The 19,671-nt window shown below is 32.9% G+C and overlaps 2 protein-coding genes across 4 annotated transcripts; one reads left to right on the forward strand and one right to left on the reverse strand.

Moving 5' to 3' along the window:
• The first annotated feature begins 127 nt into the window (after nt 1-127).
• LOC128155604 (uncharacterized) lies at nt 128-5,989 on the forward strand. 2 transcript variants are annotated; one of them, XM_052817407.1, is made up of 7 exons: nt 128-604; nt 2,181-3,069; nt 3,177-3,470; nt 3,563-3,617; nt 3,753-3,849; nt 4,056-4,401; nt 4,520-5,989. In XM_052817407.1, the coding sequence occupies exons 1-7, from the start codon at nt 476-478 to the stop codon at nt 5,692-5,694; spliced, it is 2,985 nt and encodes a 994-aa protein (XP_052673367.1). In that variant the 5' UTR covers nt 128-475; the 3' UTR covers nt 5,695-5,989. The 2 variants fall into 2 exon arrangements, with proteins under 2 accessions (XP_052673367.1, XP_052673371.1); XM_052817411.1 differs by having other exon boundaries at nt 2,181-3,063.
• Nucleotides 5,990-6,131: 142 nt separating this feature from the next.
• LOC128155630 (CD151 antigen-like) lies at nt 6,132-16,728 on the reverse strand. Of its 2 annotated transcripts, XM_052817444.1 has the most exons (7): nt 16,421-16,723; nt 14,815-15,006; nt 14,606-14,680; nt 13,315-13,410; nt 8,316-8,429; nt 8,110-8,193; nt 6,132-6,714 (listed from the first exon to the last, which is right to left on the reverse strand). In XM_052817444.1, the coding sequence occupies exons 1-7, from the start codon at nt 16,487-16,489 to the stop codon at nt 6,655-6,657; spliced, it is 690 nt and encodes a 229-aa protein (XP_052673404.1). In that variant the 5' UTR covers nt 16,490-16,723; the 3' UTR covers nt 6,132-6,654. The 2 variants fall into 2 exon arrangements, with proteins under 2 accessions (XP_052673404.1, XP_052673411.1); XM_052817451.1 differs by lacking the exon at nt 8,316-8,429 and having other exon boundaries at nt 16,421-16,728.
• Nucleotides 16,729-19,671: the final 2,943 nt, after the last annotated feature.

Consider the following 19,671-nt stretch of genomic DNA (forward strand, 5'->3'; position numbering starts at 1 on the left):
GAGATTTTTGATTCAATTATCTTGCAAATTGTCTTAATTTATACGTGTTTTAGACATGTAGATCTTAATTTATTCGCGGAGTTATGCAAGTATATTTTGAAGAAGTATATGCATCGATCCATACTTAAGCTAAATATTGCAGGATATTTTGTTGTGATTAACAAATACCTTTGCAACTGAATAAATATTTCATGTTTAGATATAAAAACACAACTCTGTACAATTTAATGAAAATAAATTATGTTTACGTCATTCATTACGTCGACCATCTTTTCGTTATACGTCACTGCGACGAAGCAGACGAACTTTTAGCAATATTGTGTGATGTCACTACGACGAAGAAAACAAAATAGAAACATTATATAGAAAAACACACTGTAAGTTGTATACAGTGCCAATTTTATTTATTTCGTTGTATTTTTACAATTCCGACGAGGACTGTACGTATTTCACCGCAACTATAATTGACTGCAATATGGAAGTACTCGACAACGAATTCATGGATCACCATTACCCATCAACAGTTCTCGAAAATTTGAAAAGCTTATGGCTTTCAAAAAGATTATGTGATGCAACTTTAGAGGCTGGACCCGTCAAATTTTACGTATGATTTAAAATTATTTACACCCATATATGTCAAAAGTACGTCAATTTATTCCTTTTTCATATATTTCATTGAAAACCACACTTATTATTTCAAAAGGATTTATGATGTCTTTTTCGTCAGATTTTGAAATAATGTCCAAGTCGTCCATCCGAATTTTTTCAGACCGCGGGAGCCAATGGACGACGTTTAAAATCTCTCCAATGTGTTCAATGAAATATATATAGTGAAAAAGGAAAATATTAACATTCTTATGCCACAGATCTAAGTGTAGGCCTATATAACTGTTATGATATGATTTTAAAAATGTTCACACATTAAACATATATCGTACCTTGTGTGCCCATATTGTTACATGTAACATACAGTGTGGATTTTTTTAAATTGTTCAAACTGTGATCCTCCAACAAACCAGTGAGACCATAAGAGTGGTACAGAGTTCAGCATACTATATAAAAAAAAAAAAAAAGGAATGCATAATGAAATTTTTTCTCAATTCTACAATATGCTTCAATTTGTAAAATTTATATTCAAGCGTAAATTATTTTTTTTTTCATTAATTAAAATCTGATATAGAGTAAATTCAAAGGACTATATATGATAAAAGTTACATGTAGTTTTGGCCCCAAGAAATGAGCATTCCTACTAAAAATGTTCCAGGTGTATGATTATTTTGTTATTTTTAGATTATAATTTATAACCCATGAAATGAGTTGTTGAATATTTCAATATTTTATTTGACCTGTCTGTCAGTCTGTCAGACCAGGGTGTTTTTTTAGTTAGGGCAACTCCTCTGAAAACATGCACTGAAACAAAAATTAATGAAACTGTGTAATTTATTGGGGTGTAATGTATTGATGTGCACATTTACAGAAGAACTTCTTCAAATTTTGCCTCTTTTGAACATTAAAGTTTGGCCATTTTACAGGCATTAATATTGAAAAGGAGCTTAAATCATTTGTTTAGCTTTATTTATGCTCCTTCGAAACCATTGACCAGACTTTCATAAAACTTAATTTGCAGTTCATAAGGACATTCGAATAATGTGCTCACACGCAGTAAATTCCAGTTATGTTATTAATCTGGAAAATTTTCCCTATTTGAACTTTATAGATTATTATTAGGACATTACTATATAGATTACTGAATAAACAAAATTATATAATTTGTCAGTGGAGCTCATCTAGATCTTAAACTATATATACACTGAGCAACATTTTGTGCAACTTTGTGGTAAATTAGAAAAAAAGAAACACAGGTAAAATAAAATTGTGGTTAAATTTATAAATATAGTATAATATAGTATAATATAAAGGATATTTGCAGAAAATTATGATAAGAGAGTTATGTTTCTTTTATTCATTTGCTGTATTTTGTAATTTATTATGTGTAGCTTTGCCAAGTAATGTGGGAATGAGCGCATGCTCACTCGATCGTTTCTTTAAAATTTATTCACAGTTCCTCGATACATGTATTATATGTTGAAGATACAGTTCTATACAAAACTGATGTTTTGTTGTCAGTGATAGAATAATATTATCAATCAGTTGATCTATTTAATTCTTTTTATTGGTAGGTCCATCGTTTGATCCTGATTGCAATGATTCCAGGGTTGAACAAGCTGCAGATCTGTACTACAGGAAAGCCTCTTGAAGTGATTCTCCCAGCAACAATAAAAGCAGAAGCTTTAAACTCCATAGTTCACTACCTGTATACTGGAGCTTTGCATTTAACCCCACAGAATGCTTCTTGGGTAGAACAAATCATACACCTTTTGGGATTGGTAAAGCTCTACCCATTTTGTAAGCAGTATCAGTGTTATTTGAAGAGAAAGAAAATGGTTACCCAGGCAGTTGAGTTATTCAAGAATCCTGTTCTTGTGCTAAGTGAATCTGAGAAGGCAGTGCAGGTTCATTATTTGGAGTCTGAGCAACAGCTGGGTTGCCTAAAAGGACAGCTTTCCATTTCAAACTCCTCATCAGTTATAAGAAACATTTCTGTTGTCAAAAAAGAGGAATCTGATGAAAACATTGAGGGAATTGAAGCAAAGAATTCAGAGCTTGCATTAAATCATAGTGATTTTACTTTAGGAACCTTTCTAGAGTCATCATCTAAGGAGAGATTACATTTTCAAATTTGTAACAACACTAAAGATGGTGATATATATGAATCAAACCCCTCAGAAACTACCTCTACTCAAAGACCATCATCAGAAACTTCTACATGCACAGCATCAGAGACTTGCATGATCAATGATTTGTTAAACTCTAATGAGGAAAACAGCAATGCATTAGAAAATAAAACAGTTGGAAAAGGAGCAGCAATTGCCAGTTTGAATGAATCCAAAACTGAAACTTGTGAGAAGGAATCTAAGAATGTGATGCTACAACACATTAAATTGGAACCTGTACTATCAGATGATGAGTTGGAATGTGGTGTTGATAGGGGCAATTTTCTGGGTAAGGGTATGTATCTATCAAAAATTAACATGCTAGTAACTTTAACCAAAGTTAAAAAAGCAAAAAATAATGTCCATTAAGTTTTAATTACATGTGTATTTCAAACATTGTAGATAAGTACATAGATGGAAGGCAAGCTGTAGCCACTCAGTTGGATTGCCAGTTCACAAGACAGAAGTTACACATAAGCAACCCTGATCAACTAGGCAATGCCAAGGCTGATGGTTTATCAACTATGTCTAGAGAAAAAGATGATTTTACCATTTTCTGTCCACTCTGCTTGATCTATTTCAATTCCAGGAAGTCCTACACAGATCACCAGAGTGTTTGTTTTGATACCTTTCATCACAACCAATTGTTTAGGCTTGAGCAGAAAATACATCAGTTTTGCAATCCAGTTCCCAGAAGTAAGAATCTTTCTTGATGACAGTTGTACATTAGCATTTCCACTATAACCATAATCATTACTTATGAGTCTTTTTTGACAATTTGTTGATAGCTAGCAGGGTTCCTTATCAAAGTAGCACAGGTGGCAGAGTTTTCTCTTTTGTAAGGTATGAAATATATGTGGTCACTTTTTATTTCAATTTTTTACAAATTCTTTAAAAATTTAAATGAATACAAGTACAAGTGTATATACTGCAGAAAGTTTGAATGTATAGATAAATTGAGTTCATTATAAACTACAGACAAAGGGCCGAGTCTGCCACTAGTTCTTCAACATATACAGTACCTGTATCCCCAGACAGAGAGCAAACTAGTCATGTTCAACAAATAGAAGCACAGGTACAGACACTTTATACAATTGACATTTTTGTAAATTTACAGTGTAATAAATATAGTACATGTAGTTTATATGAAAAGTGTTAATATTTTTACAAAATATTGTGTTGCAGCACGATTGTCATTTATAACAAAAAGGAAATTCTAAGATGCCTTCAGATGATATACCTCTTTTAAATTGATTATAACAGTTGTTTATCTTGATTTAGATAGAAAACATCAATTTTAAAGAATTGAAAAATCCAGTGCTTGAAGGAAATGGCGGAGAGTCAGGAAGGATTGAAGATAACCAGAACATACCATTCAGTTTGAATGAGGGTGTCAGTATCACTCCAGAAAGAATGGAAGAAAAGTTAAGCACAGGGAGCAAGACGCCTTTGCTCTCAAACTTGTTGAGAGATGATTATGAAGTAATGGAGGAAAACAGACAAACAGTGAACTGCCATGAAGTTCTCCAATTAAATAATATTGAACACACAGTGGATCACACCCTGGATGGAGAAAATAATGCTGATGATCTGAAATTGAAAATTACAGATGTTTGGACTCTAAAAGGTAAAAATTGTCTTCTTTGGGACACATCATGATAAAAACTTAAAAAGGTAAATTATGCTTGTACATGGATTATCTCAAAACTCAGACAGTGTAGTATACCTTATTTTTCTCTTTCTAGATGTCCAGGAACATTCAGAACTGTTTCCTGGAGACTCTCGGAAAAAATTATCAAACAAAGCTGAAGACCAACCTGAAATCAACAAAATGGAGGACAGATGCAAGGAAGCATCCAAATTTTTTGCCTTGTATGATGTGGAAACAGTAGGAAATAAGTTATATATCAAAAGAAAAACCACAGTAGGAAGTCAAAAGGGGACACAAACATGTGATCAACTCAAAACAGACAAAATAAGTAAACAAATGAGAAAGCAAGTCAATGCTGAAGCAAACGTACACAGGAATAGTAGCAATGTAGGAAGGCAAGAATGGAGAGAAGCTGGTGATGAAATGGCCAATCGTAATGTTTTACCAGAAAACACTGAAAACAAAAGAAGAGAATGTTTCAGTTCTGATGATAAATCGTCAGGGAATGAGAAGATTGTGATTACCCAGACTCCCATTAAGAAATTGACCAGTATTATCACTGCTGTTTCTGAAGGAGAAAACAAACATCTGTTGAAGAAGAAACAAGGAAATTATGATGATATAAAAGCAAGAGGTTCATCAAGCACAGAAAACAAATGCAGCATGCCCTCTAAGAGTAATATTAATAATGCTTCTAGTAGTCAGAAGGATAAGCAAACAGAGAGAAAGGTGTATGAATTCAGAGAGAGAACAACGAAAGTCATAAATCAACAGGTGCAAGATTATTTGGGCATTAGAGATGAAAAAACTTTAAATAAAGGTAGACTCGATCATCAAATCCATCAGACGATTGTGTGCTCACCAACTGTTAGTAAAGCAGGAGAACTGTTATGTTCATCAAAGAACGAAGTTTTGACGAAACAAGGTGAACCTAAACTGTACAATTTAGTCAATACATACAGTTGCAAGGACACCTCTCAGAACGTGGGTCCTCTAAACTATTACAGGAAATCTAGTTTACAAGAAAAGATTGCCAGGATTCACAGGGAAAATTGCATTGTTATTCCAAAGCAGTGGAAGGATTGGAAAGAGAAAAATTCAAATAAAACGACAAAAGGACAGTTGGAACCAAAATTGATGGAAGTTCCACCGATAGTTTTAAAGAGAGTTCCAAGTGCGACAGATGACTTAGTGAATAAAAATGCATCATGCACTTCAGAAGTTTCTCGCCAATATGTAGTGCCCTTAAAGAAAAGGAAGCAGTACTAACTTGAAGATAAAACACATTTCGTATTTATCATTGCGTAATAATGATTGAAATCATAACCCATTGGAATATTAAACCAGAAAAGTTTTATATTGCGCAAATTTATTCCAACGAGAGTGTAGATGGACAGTTTGTGTAATTGTGAAAAACATTTGATTGCTTAAATTCATGAACATTATATGTTTCAGTATGGGATGTGGTAAAAAATTTCATTCACTATTATTTATATGAATTTAAGTATACAGGAACCTTGTTAAAAGGAGAGTTACGTTTCTTTTCGAGTTTGTTAGCAAGATGTAAAATATTGTGTGTTTTCCAGTTGTATAATTCAAATGTTTTAAAACGGAAAAGTCAACAGCATCAACAGTGTCGTGTGAAAGATTTTACTATGCTGTGTAAATAATTACATGAATGTGCACACACATACACAAACATCAAATTCAAGACATTGTTAAGTTTTTATTAACGAAAGTATGCGACATATTGAACATGGCATTATATCATAGTAGTTTCAGCACAAGTTAAAACATGTATGTACAAATATCTCGCTGTTAATCTATATCACATAGTTGTAACATTCATATGAAGTATGTTATTTAACCGTTCAATGTATAAAAAATTACTAATCGTACCATTCTAGTGTTCTTTTCGTATTTTCATTAAACTTATATCTTCCTCTAGTTCAATTGAAACCATGTATGATTATGTACATCACAATGAGAACAGCAATATTTGCTCCCTTTATAGTACATGTTCATTAGCTCACTATATACAATCATGTAGATGCATCATGTACATGTACACGTATCATCATACCGAGATAATTAATTCGGGTTTATCTACTGAATTTCACTACGTTCCTCTTTAATAAATGTTTGTATTCGTGAAAACATATGAGTTTGAGATTCCAAGTGTATTAGCTGATAGCGTCTCGAGTTGTGTCGTCATATCCGTTTCTGCTGTCATCCAAATTCATTGCGTAATGTGTAGTAAAAACAAGATGACAGGACTATCCCAAAAACCTGAAAAAAGAATTATCAACCCATATTTTAAAGTAAAATGTAATCATTTCGTGTATCAATATATTGCCAAACGGTAATATTTCTCGTGTTTGTAATCTATTTCTTGACATCTCCGATTGCACTGCACTCTTTCCCTTTTCATACATAGCCCTTTGTCTTGCATTATGTGACAAATATATCCAGAGCGATTTATATTGCACTTGCTGACTTAACAAATATTCAAGCTTGGATACCACAGAGGAGCGAAGATTGGATGACTGCAGTGATGAGAGATCTTTTTTATATATCGATTAAAAATAAATGCATACGGTCATCTTATGAAAATTGGTGCATTTTTGTATCATAACTATCGAGTGCATTGACTATTTGTCTTGTAGATGCTTCCTCGAGCTGTAAGCACTGTGTTTAATTAAGAAATAAACAACATTATTTAGTGAACATGGCGTTATGAATAGCAATTGCTCTGTTGGCATATTCCATGATGCGCGCTAGCTCATCATGGAAAATATGCCAGCAGAGCAGTTGCTATTCATAACGCCATGTTCACTAAATAATCGTTGTTTATTACTTATATTTGCATTTTACCACTCGCAAATACCCTATATTAGCCTGGACCTGACATTTAGCTATTACATCAAAAGTAAACATTCAGACTGTAATGTATCTTTTTAATTCACATAGATTTGTTAACAGAATCAATGATATGTTATAACAGTAATTCCTTTAAAATGTTATCAAAAACATGTTTTAATATTACATGTAAATACGTCAATTTTAATCGAGTTGGAGAAAAACACATGATGTATCGTATAGTGGTTTAAATCTATATCGTCATGGAAAAGTATATATAACGTTACACCTTTATGACGTCATAGTATACTGACAGAGCAATTGCGATTATAGAGAAATAATTGCAGCTCCTCCGTATGGGCTTACAGTGGGAAATAACAATGGAAATGCAAATATTACTTGATATCCACATGTATTATTAGTACATGTGACTTGTAAGTCAATTTTAAGTGTATCGTTATACATGTAATCTAATTTTAAAAATGGAAAGCTCCTCTTGAAACTGAAAGCTGTAGGATCGAACAAATGTCTGCATGGTAGACTTGCCATCAATAGATCAAGGCTTAGTTTTTTCCTCTCGTCAAGACCAGACGTGATATGACCAAAATTGTTGTGTAAGATATTGACCTCGACTTTTGTCTCCAGTCGATTTTTCATACGTGCTAATGGCCGATATTTCCGGTAATTTTTTAAACAATCTTTAATTTTGAATCATTTTTTATTTGCCCGAGGCTTTGGTGAAGACATACAGATCTACCGGTATATACAGACAGGACTACCGGATTATATAGACAAAGCTTCCGGTTACCGTAACTATATACTTACTTGAACGACGGAAAACGAAAATCCTCCCCAACCAATGATAAGGAGATTTTCTTTGGTCCATTCCTCCAACACCTCGCTGCACTCCTTTGAAATACAATCATGTGTCGTTATATATAGAGACTATTAAATTCGTCTTTAAAAATTTGAAAGTTTTGCATTATCAGCATTATAAGTTTATCAAAAATACGTTGAATGGTGCCACTTACTTGATTATGAATTGTATCATGCGTATAATTATTTGTGATGGATTTTTGAAAACAGGTATGTGGTATTTTTCCATCGACCCAATTTGTAGTATTAGTGCTTCCACAGCACTGCATCTGAAAAGTTGTGATATATACTAGTATATTATATTTACTGAAGACGTTTAACTTAATATCAATCTACGAGTACTTTAGAATGTACTTTTCTTTATTGTTTTTTTTCTAAAATCAACAAAGATATATGACACCCCTTCAGAATTATAATTTTCCTTGTAAGGGCGCCATCGCCTTTTACATTTGATTGGATTTGTAAATATTGTACAGTTTCAGCCTAACTTATAGCGTTTATCATCAAAATATTAGATAAAAGAATCTCTGTCGCGCCCTTTAATGATCTGTCCGTCTGTCTGCTCGTCCAGATCATATTTTCCCTCTCCAATGTGCCGCGACAAAGTTTCTTGGTCAAATGTGTAGGTCACATCAGACTCCATTTTTAGAATTCAATTTGGTACTAAATTTCTCTCCCACGTGAATTTACACTCTCTAATTACTTGATGTATGGAACTGTTGCAGCAGCTGAACGGTCTGTTAATCCAACTTTTCCGGTAGAATAAGAGTTGTCACATTCTATACTCGATATAATTAATGCGTTTGAATGCAGATTTAAAAGATCACGGAAACGTATTTCAAGTGATGCTGACAAATTGATTTGAATATTGGTTAGACTGCGATTCGGTTACATCAATTTTGTAAGTATCTATAAAATTAAAATTGGATTTTCTTAAAAATTGTTCGGAAAAATAATCAGAAGGCGAAAAAACACATTTATTTTCATATTCTCCCTCACTTTATTCGTTCGCATATAAACAATAAGTTCTAAATGAATATTAACAAAAACACGAATTACTAAAGAACGCTGCTCGCTAGCGCTTTCTTCTATTACAAACACAATGCAAGTTATACAAGATTATAATCAACCAAGTATTGATAATTTAATTCAGTATCGCTTAAGTCAAAATCGTTCACCATTCTCTTTATAACGTTTCTAGCGAGCAAGCTTAGTGTGCTGCGCTACCGCATGGCCATTCTATTTATACATTTAGATCACGTGACTTAAATCTAATCGAACACTAATAACCATACCACACGTTATGACGAGTTATTGGTTTCCAGAGACACGGGTAAAGTATAAATAATGATAATAAGTAATTTACAGTATACCCCTAGTGAAGCTAGCTACTAATGAGTCATTAGATATTGTTTCCCGGCGACTGATGGGTCTCTTATTTTATCAAATATTTCCGATAACGAAAATTAAACAAGCTTTGTATGTTTTAGTACATAAAATAACTAGACGGGGTATTGATTGCATAATAACCCAAGTGAAGGATATATTTATTTATTGCTATGTAGACGGATGTCGGTGCGAATATTTAACTATCTTCAATGGCAGATTTGAATAACGCATTGGCATATCACGCGATGCCAAACCTAGTAGTCATCTTTAGCGGCAATGTTATTTTTCAACTGCAAGTACAGTGTGATCATTTTGTTCACTTCATTATCGTTGTATGATCCTGATTACAGAGTCCCTAAATCACAGCTACGGAAAAAGCTAATTCGAGCATCTGTCATCAGTAAGTTACTTGATTCAGATAATATTACTTATTAGGTTTGTTACTGACTGTTTAGAGAAATTTGTGGGGTCGGTAAAGTCCATAGAAGGCGAAGCGGAGCCGAGCCTTCTATGGACTTAACCGACCCCCATGGACTTAACCGACCCACAAATTTCTCTAAACAGTCAGTAACAAACCTAATAAGTGTTATAATATTTTGTCGAGGACCTAAAGTTTGATATGAAAACAACAAAAGATAATATATAACAATTAAGGAGGGCGATTTGGGTTTTTTTGCGGAAAAACTACAATAGCATAACTCTTTATTTTTTAACAATATGTAATTTAAACCAACTCTAGTTTATTTGCGAAGGTTCATGAAAATCGACCGTCTGGTTCTTTTTAGGGACCATCTCAAAATAGAGGTACATTTACTATAGGAATATATAGGAAACTGTCATTTTCCGCACATCAAAGCAGTTTTTAAAAAAATATTACAATAGCTTTTTTTCTCAAATTGTTATATATGATTAGTAATATCATTTCCTACCTTATATGTAAAAAACACAAAATTCTACCGTCTGGTTTTTAGTGGGGGCCATCTCAAAATATTCAAATGCACCAAACTTTGCTATATATTTGGATCATCACGAATGATGATTGGTACAATGGATTCATTCCAAAAATGAAGAAAATATCCTCGAGGATAGCATCATTCTGAATATAAAATTTCAACAGCGTACAATTTTTACTTTTTCTTTTATGTTATTTCTTATAACGTACTCCTACAAAGCTTCATTTTATCATAACGTCATAAAAGCGCAATGACAATGCTCACCTACCGCACAACGTAAAAATCGTGTTAAAAATAAAAATTTCCTTTAACAATCTAAATATTTTTATCTGTATTTTGTTTATTGTGTTCAATTTTATAAATGACATTGAAAAAAATTCATAAGAAGTATAAATCAACTGTATTATATTAGAATGCGCAAAAACATGCGCAATGCAAACTAAAGTCGGCCTCCTTAAATTCATAGGCTTATTCTCTAATTTTGTACCTTTCTCGTCAGTCGTCTGTGCAAACCTGGATGCCATTATATATAGGATCGTTTTATTACGTCACGGGCAAAGGGGGGGGGGGGGGGCGGGGGTCACTCTGAATATTTTGGGGCTTAAAAATTATGTGCATATTGCTAGGATTTTGATTTCGGATAATTTATGAAAAAAATACCAGCTTTTTTTTTTACGCCCGCCATGTAAAGAAATGTATAAGGCAATCACGTGACGCGATTCATCCAATGACGTCGAGACATTCTAGTCCGAGGCAAAACAACAGTTTATGTATGTTCGACAAAAGTACAGTGGGGTGATTTTTCCTCTGAGCTGAATGTTAAACAACGTATTATATCCATGTCAAAACCAAAATTAAGATGTTGGTCTGGACCGCATATTACGAAGAATTTTTTTTCTCAAAGATTTTCTCTGAAAAACTGCTGTACATGTAATTTACTGTTGCTCTTAAGGTTAAGATCTTGTTAATAAAGGGATCGAGGCTACAAGTTAATTAAATTTATGCATGTATTGAAAACTTGATTGTACGTAAAACGACAAAAAATTATGTTGTCTAACAAAAAGAATCAAGAATGCCTTCTCTCATTAATTGTAAATAACTGTTAATATGTTCTTATCCTTTTTTAAAATAATATTAAATTGAATATAGGTATCCGGAATACATACATTTCAAGTAAACCATATGATTTTTAATTGGAGTGTCACGAAATTGTAGCATGCTACATATATTGCATATGTTATGATTTTCTACATACTTCCATTAAACCGTGAGGCACGGGATTTGAAACCCCAAATGCAAATGTATCTATTCTTGTCATTTTTTCAGATGAGATGTTTTCAAAATATGTTATAAAATCTAACATGCACCGTAGCTACCTATTTGTTTCCGTTATATGTCATCTGGGCTGTGTGACAAAGTTCAGGGAAGGGGGGACTGATGCAGACCTTGTGGCAACGTACCTTGGGAAAATTATAAACTTTGGAAAAAAAATAAATTCATATATGAACTTCAGCATTGTCGTGATAATCGATAATTAACGTTTAGTTTCAGATGGCCAGAAACAATCGCAATTCATGGGTGGTGAAAACTGAAAGTGGAAATTGAGTGGTCACATGTACTCTATGTTAAATCGTTTTATAAGCCGAAACCACTGTCATCATTGAAACCGAAGTGCAAGTCAGCAGGCCCGATAAACCCTTGCCCTGTCATGGAACAAAGAACAGAATTGTTAGAATAATTAATATTTTTCCATGTTATATTTGCATAACCGAGGAGACATAATCCCCTTATTGTGTTGCCAAATATACCACCGCCCTATTTCATATTGCGTTTTACTCTGTTTTATAAAAGCAACCTGTATCCCTAGCTTTAATCAAACTCCGAGGACTGGGCTGTCTAGACAGATATTTTTCTTTTTCCATGACATATCTTAATCATAATTACACTTGTTGGTTGCTTGTGAGATAATTGCAATTAGCTGCGCAATATTTGTTTCAATACATTTATTTCATAACGTTTTAACGACTGTTTTAAAATATTTTTTCCTTATGGTATTAAATCATTGTCACGCAATCATATTTAAATGAGAAAAATTACAAAAAATCTTTCGTACTGTTCAACAACCACTGTTACAATTATGTTAACGAAATGGCTTCAAGTCTTTTAATGTCCTGTGACTATGAAGCTGTGAATTTCCACTTTAGTTTTATTTTAAAGTATAAATTCACTTAAATTTGGACTTGGAGCTTTGTACCCCTCATATTGCACTTTGAATTATGAGTCAGGGTTCATTTTCTACTTTGTGATCGACAACTTGAAGAGTGTGGATAACACAATGGCAGTTCTAAGCCATATTGACCATTCTGTTTCTATCCTTTGTCATTATGGCGAGTTGTGTTTTTTTTTTAGAATTTTTTTTATTCTCGTGATGAATCAGAGCATAGTCTATTAAAGTAACGGTGTACAAATCTGATGGAGGTCAAAGGTAAATGAAGATTAAAGAAGCTACATCGCCGCGTCTCTTTGTACCCGCCATGTTATCGCAACGTGTTTATATGTAATGGGCGATTCTCTCTCTGAACTGATACCGTGCAATTTGTTTGAAGTTTTCGGCCCTTAACTAGTGTCAGTTATGTCCTTTTAGGCGATATCTAATAGTTCGCGCTGATACATTCACTTAGAATCTAGAACCAATGTCTGACTATAATCTCCAATCAAAAATTGAATTAGTATTATGTTTAATTTGAAATAATTCTGATGAATTACTTGTTTGGAGGTCCTCTGAGATATTCTTAATTAAAACATAACATACCTCAAGCTGTAAATTGTCAAGCTGTTTTTGACTTGCAGAATGGAAGTAATAATCATGAGTAAACTTCACTACCCTTCCATGGATATACCCTGGTACCTGCAAAAGTTATGAAATAGCTTATGAAATAGCTTTCTGTAATGTGTTTTTTTAAGGTACTTATCTATGAAATATTAGACTACATTGACAGTAGCATATGTTCAGAAATATGGATTGTTATTCACGTATTCACCTTGCTGCAGGTTACAGTTTTCGTTAAGTCTAAAATTTCGAAATAAGCTTTGGAAATTTGTTTCAATAGAGAGATGGATTTCTGTGTAACGATAACATTTTCACCAAGTGCAGCGAAAACGTTGACTACAACCACAAGGTTGTTTGGCGTTATACCTATCGGATGTGACTTGACCTCACCCCAAGAGAAGTCATCTTATACTAATGGCGGGTGTTGTACCAAAACACAGGGCATGGAGTCAAATAAAAATGGAGACACATTCAGTCCATGTCTCATTATCCCGAGCTATCACAGAATACTAAATTAGATAAAGAGGCGTATTTTTCCAAGAGATTTCCTTACAAGCAATTAAATATTACTCTGCCTCTAAATCTGGTATTCAATGTCCCATTCTGGAGATAAGTTTTTTGACTAAATCCTATTCAATGACTTAGATGATAGGGAAACTGTTTTAATTTCCGAGTGAAGCATACGCCCTATCATCAGATAAACTGTATCATACGTCTTCTAGAAAAAAAAATAAATGGATTCTAAAATAAAACTTGGAATAATCATGATGGGAATAACTTATATTGTTTTGACAAAAATCCGAAATTGTGAATTAATTGCTTTAATGATAAATTAAACTTTTTTAAAAAATATTTCGCTTTGTTTCTATCGAATGATGCAGTACAACGAAAAAGAAATACTAGCGTACATTCAAATTGGTTTGTCTTTTCTAAATTTCACTTTAACTCTGTCCTTCATTAGTATGCACAATGTCTGCAATTCATCAACGGATGCGAATTGTCAAGAACTACAAGCAGTGCATGCTATATTGCAACAGACTATCACGAAAATCACGGAATGAGATTGCTTATTCCACTTTTCAATATATATATATATATTTGTCGTTGATGATTCTTCGTCCATTATCAAATCTGAATGTCGCTTAATAAACAAGCCCAAAGGTCATTTCAGACATTAATCGCAAATGCACAATAATCTTTCGATCGGACGTGATTATTACCACGTATTAATAACCTTAAGTTACAGATCTGTGTAGTTAATGTGATTCCTCACCTCATCGTAAAATCTAAACAATTCCACGCTGGCATACACCTCTGCGCCAAAAATCACCACGATGAAAAACAGAAACTGCAAAAACCAAGTGGAAGGAAGGAAAAAGTCACGCATATCCCAGTGAACGTCATTCATTTGGAGATTTGAAAGCAATAAACATTAACCTTTGCTTAATCATAATTGACACAATTTTTTTTCTGATGAGTTACCAGTAATATAGCTCCCTTTCGCCCGTTGACCCCTCCAACACATCCAATAATCCCGTTAAACGTAGAGGCGATACCAGCTGTTATGTAGATGATGACTGGGATTTCAAATTTAGAGATTTCTAAAACGGGATCGTAGGACATTAATTTGATGTACTGCCAGATGGAAACCCCAAGTAAGGCTGGCCCAGCAAACTGTAAAAGAAAATAAAATAATTGATGGTCAATGCTATGGTACAAAAAGTTATGAACAACAGGCGCAATAATAATAATGACCTTATAATGAATGTTTTGCTATGGTTGTCTTCAGGTTACAACAATGTATGGATTGTTTTTTTCAATTAAAATTGAAGAATATACCTTAGTTAAAACGTTGCTAAACTAAATAAAATCAAAATTTTATTTGTGATTTAGGAGACACACAATTAATAACATCATTATATATTGTTTGCATTTTAATGATTTGAACTAAATAAGTACAGAATGATCCACCTGAATGAATCGATTTGGTAAAGGTTATTAATATAAAAAGATTTTTCTAATGCTCATTTCAAAGGAACAGATCTCGAATTTAGATTCTAAAAGAAATAAAGAACCATTATCCGACTATTATCTCCTCATCTAAGGTATTAGTTTTACTTTTTGAAGATTTAAAATACCAAACCAATTTTTTTTTCTTTTTTGATTAAAATTATTGAAAATAAAAGTGGATAATGCAAGCTGTATTAATCATTGGGCTGTAGGAGTTAACGTTGCCTCCTTCCGTTTGAAATGACATCGTGGTTGTAACTATCAAAACAGTGCACCGAGTAGCGCACATAACGGTCCTTTTATATATCATCAACTTTATCCCCGTTTGGGCGTTTGTTTTGATTGATCTAATTTGTTTCTCAGATCTTTGAGACATTATGTGATTAATAGTGCAAAACAACTTCTATTTTAAAAATGTTAACTTTACCTCACTACGGGACCCGAGAACAAAGGTCGAGGTTTGCTCTGACCAAGGCCCTCGGTCTTTTTATACAAAGACAAACAATTGATTTTTTCCCCGAGAAGGTTGTAATAACAAAATATAAATGTTACCTAATTCTCATAGGGGATTCTGAAATATACATTTGATCCATAAAACCTACCCGTGGGAACAAACATTAATCTAACTATTTTCTTTATTTCTAGTGGATAAATATACCTTTAGCTATGTAGTGCTGATAAACACTTACAATAATACACTCTTAAAGTGTTTTATTCTAAGTTGATGATATTAAAAAAATGTTTATGGAGTAGATGTTCATACAGATCTGATCGAATAGATTCTTTACGCATACTTAAAAAAGGTATCCTGCTCCGTGATTATTTCATAATTTTATAAAATTGGTATTAAAAATAAAAAACAAATTGGAAATGATAAATGTTAAAAAGGCCAAAAAATTATTCTTGTGATATAACATTAATTTGAAAATATAATAATTATGTTACATGTCATAATAAACATTTTGATTAAAAAACATAGGAAAAAAATATGGATCTATGATAGTTATGTAAATGTTTCAGAGGAATTGCAATATTGAAATTAAAATTTATTAATCAATATGTTAAGGAAATGTCTTACCCAGAGTATTGTATTCAAAAGTAGAAATGTCGTTTTCATTCGTCGAAAAGAGCAGAAGCAACACGCCATGTCTGTCGTCTGTTACTCATTATGTTTCCCTAGTGAAGGTAGCAACCCGGGCACCTGTTGCAAGTGGATCTTAATGGTCATGTTTTCCTCTGCGGACATGCACTTCTCCACCAACCTGAACAATCTTACATCTCAGTGGTGCACATCTAAATAAAAGGTCATCAAATTCATCAATTTGACTATTTGGGACCGTTATCTTTTAACCCTTCCTGCTAAGTGCTAACCAAATTGATTTGATCACTTAGATTCCAATTGTTTATAGGTAAGCTGGTCAAAACGACAGATATAGACGTGGCATGAACCCAGGTGATTTGCCAGGTGAGATGGAATTTGACAGGCAGGAAAAGTAGGGTTGATAGGTAACTCAATTAAAAAGTGAGAGTAGATCTTTAGAGGTATGCGAATTAAAGGACCTTTGTGTAAATATATCCAGGTTTGACTACGTAATGTCTGCGACATATACACAGCGAAATTCTTCTTCTGAACACTCCATTATTTGGATAACGTCTATCAAAAGAGGAAAGGTGATGCAACACAATTAATCATAGACCGTATGTATCTCTCGGACATTCTTTCTGCCCCAAATTAATCAACCCTGCCGTACAGAATAGGAATCTAGGGATAAAGAATTCACAAAACTTAATCTATACTCGTTAAAATTAATTGACTTTATTGGTCATTAATACCACGCTAGAACATTCTGTGATGTGATATATATCAATGATTATACACACTATCATATTTCATGTTTCATGGGGATAATGAAGAATTTTTGAAAAATATTAAACCATATTAGAAGTAATATTAGAATGTGCTGATTGTTCTTTAACTCCATTCATTGGTTATTGCACAATGTCTTTATTGTTATGAGTGTTAAATAATATTCATTGGATGTTTCTTCATGCATCCTACTGTCAAGGTAAGATTTTGTTCAATACTTAAAATCCCTTAAGACAAATGATAATGGAGGAGCAAAAGATAATTTTTCTGGGTATCGAAAAAAGTCATTTAGGGACCTTCTTGCACTGAAGAAAGACAATACTGAAAATATTGATTACCCGCACTTCTTACAGATGGTTTTAACAATCTTTTACCTCTAATTAATTTTTTACTTGCTATCCTTATATGAATGTCTTCAAAATATATAAAGTACTAGTATCCCAAACTGTTTTTGTTGGTTTCAAAGGCTATGCAAGGGCGAAGAGGTATCCTGCTTTTAACCATTTTGAACATCTTTTTATCTTCTGAAGACGTGCATTTTACTAAGCCTTGAACTTAATTTGGGTCACATTGTACTTATCTTTACATTGCATCTAATTTTATTTCTCAAGATATCCCCGTTGTTCATGCCCACTATTTGTTGCTGGCTCCTAGAATCCCAAAATAACAGATCATTGTCGTCCAAAGATTCTTTTAATAAAGACTTCTTTTTACTCGCAATGCGGACCACAGACAAGACGTGTTTGATATATAAGGTCTTCTTTTGAATAAGTAATCTGTTCAGCGCGAGAAAACCACCTGTGGTATTTCGTTCAAGAGTTTTTTAAGAAAATCACAAAATAGACGCATGTCCTTTTTACACTATCCTGGTCCTTGTCCACGTATTACAATAAATAAGAAATGTGTTTACTCAGACAGAGAATTTAAATTGAAATATTTCACAGTTTATGTTTAGAAATGTTATATACATACATGTATATGTTTTAAGATTATGACCATATTGATTTTCTATGATATGTTTAAAAAATATTAATATGCCGGACAAACTTATACATAAAAACTTAAGTAAACAATCAAAATGAGTACCAGAGACGAATGCTATAAAAGATGACCGAACAAGGGCCTATGGATAGAGCGCCAACGTTTGTTAGTTGAAAGTATTACGGTAATTTCTTTACAATCATGTCATCTTAGAAAGATATTCCGTAAGGCTCGTTTATGTTCAAATCTTATTATATTTGCTATATTTCAGCTAATTTTAGTTTGATCTATATTGTATTTTTTCATTCATTTACATGTAACTTATTGTATGAATTGTAAAGATGACAGTTGCTGCGTCACACAATGAAATGCTTTCTTTGGTAACTTATGCGGGATACGAAGGTAGCGACATTGCAGAAAACATGCATAACCCGCGTTGGCGTAACAAATAACACTCATTATGAATTTGTCTTTGTTAGACAGACAAATTAAAATGCTTAAGCATTTATTTGTTGCAAAATGTTTGTAAACTAGATTATTCTGGAATGTATTCAAAAGAGAACGACTTAACCAAAATTGCAACCATACTATGTTCGCAAATTTTCAATGACGTTTGTTTTAACGTTAAGTATTTCAACAGCTACCCCTCTTTATAATATAGGTTTTTTTTCTGTTGAAATACACCTTACATGTAATGTCTATTTCATAACTGATCAAAGATATATTGATTGGAAAATATTTTATTATGTAAATATATTACATAACTGGTTTAGGCAGTTGGTAAGCCTTCTCCAAAGCTATATTACACTTACACAGACAAGCATTTTTATATTTTATGAATTATACATATATAGCGAGTACACTTTGCGCAAAAATAGATTTCAAACGAAAATTAACGCTATGTTTAAGTCAAAAAGGAGAATATGAACATACTTGAATCTAAATATATCTTATTATCAGGCAATTTTCCAAGATGTACAATTAGTCACAAATTGTGTGGGAGTTTTATCGTTCATCAAACTAGTTACTTTCTTTATCGTGATGCAAAATGACATAAATTATGCATAAAGGTACATTGTATATCGTAGACAGTCATTCTATTTAGAGTAGTATTTATAAGAAATTATACAACTAATATATCATTTACTTTTTCAATTGAAATATTTTTACTCTTTTAAAAGAAATTAATTGATAAGAAATTTGGAGTGAAACGAATTTGTTATAATTTATAAAAAAAGGATTCAATACTGCTCACAATATTCCTTACATAAATTTTCTTTAAAACTAACAGTAACAATTAAAATCAACGACATGTCTACAAACAGTTTACCCACAATGCAAGTCATGTAAATGTTCTGTGAGTGTGTCAGACCAGTCGTTAACGTCAATTACGATTGTGATATACGATTTTGATTCAGCAATTCTCAAGGAGGAAATGTCCCTCAAAATGGTCAATTAAATCTTCTTCCCGCTGAAAAAGA

This window comes from Crassostrea angulata, chromosome 1, assembly GCF_025612915.1.
Source record: "Crassostrea angulata isolate pt1a10 chromosome 1, ASM2561291v2, whole genome shotgun sequence".
NCBI classification, from domain to species: domain Eukaryota; kingdom Metazoa; phylum Mollusca; class Bivalvia; order Ostreida; family Ostreidae; genus Magallana; species Magallana angulata.

Coding starts and splice junctions, on each gene's coding strand:
- LOC128155604 (XM_052817407.1), top strand. CDS start 476: ATGGAAGTACTCGACAACGAATTCATGGATCACCATTACCCATCAACA. Junction 3,618..3,752: donor AGAGTTTTCTCTTTTGTAAG/GTATGAAATATA, acceptor TATAAACTACAG/ACAAAGGGCCGAGTCTGCCA. Junction 3,850..4,055: donor TTCAACAAATAGAAGCACAG/GTACAGACACTT, acceptor ATCTTGATTTAG/ATAGAAAACATCAATTTTAA.
- LOC128155630 (XM_052817444.1), bottom strand. CDS start 16,489: ATGGCGTGTTGCTTCTGCTCTTTTCGACGAATGAAAACGACATTTCTA. Junction 13,411..14,605: donor TGTTTAGATTTTACGATGAG/GTGAGGAATCAC, acceptor TAACTTTTGCAG/GTACCAGGGTATATCCATGG. Junction 8,194..8,315: donor ATGATACAATTCATAATCAA/GTAAGTGGCACC, acceptor TGTATTTCAAAG/GAGTGCAGCGAGGTGTTGGA.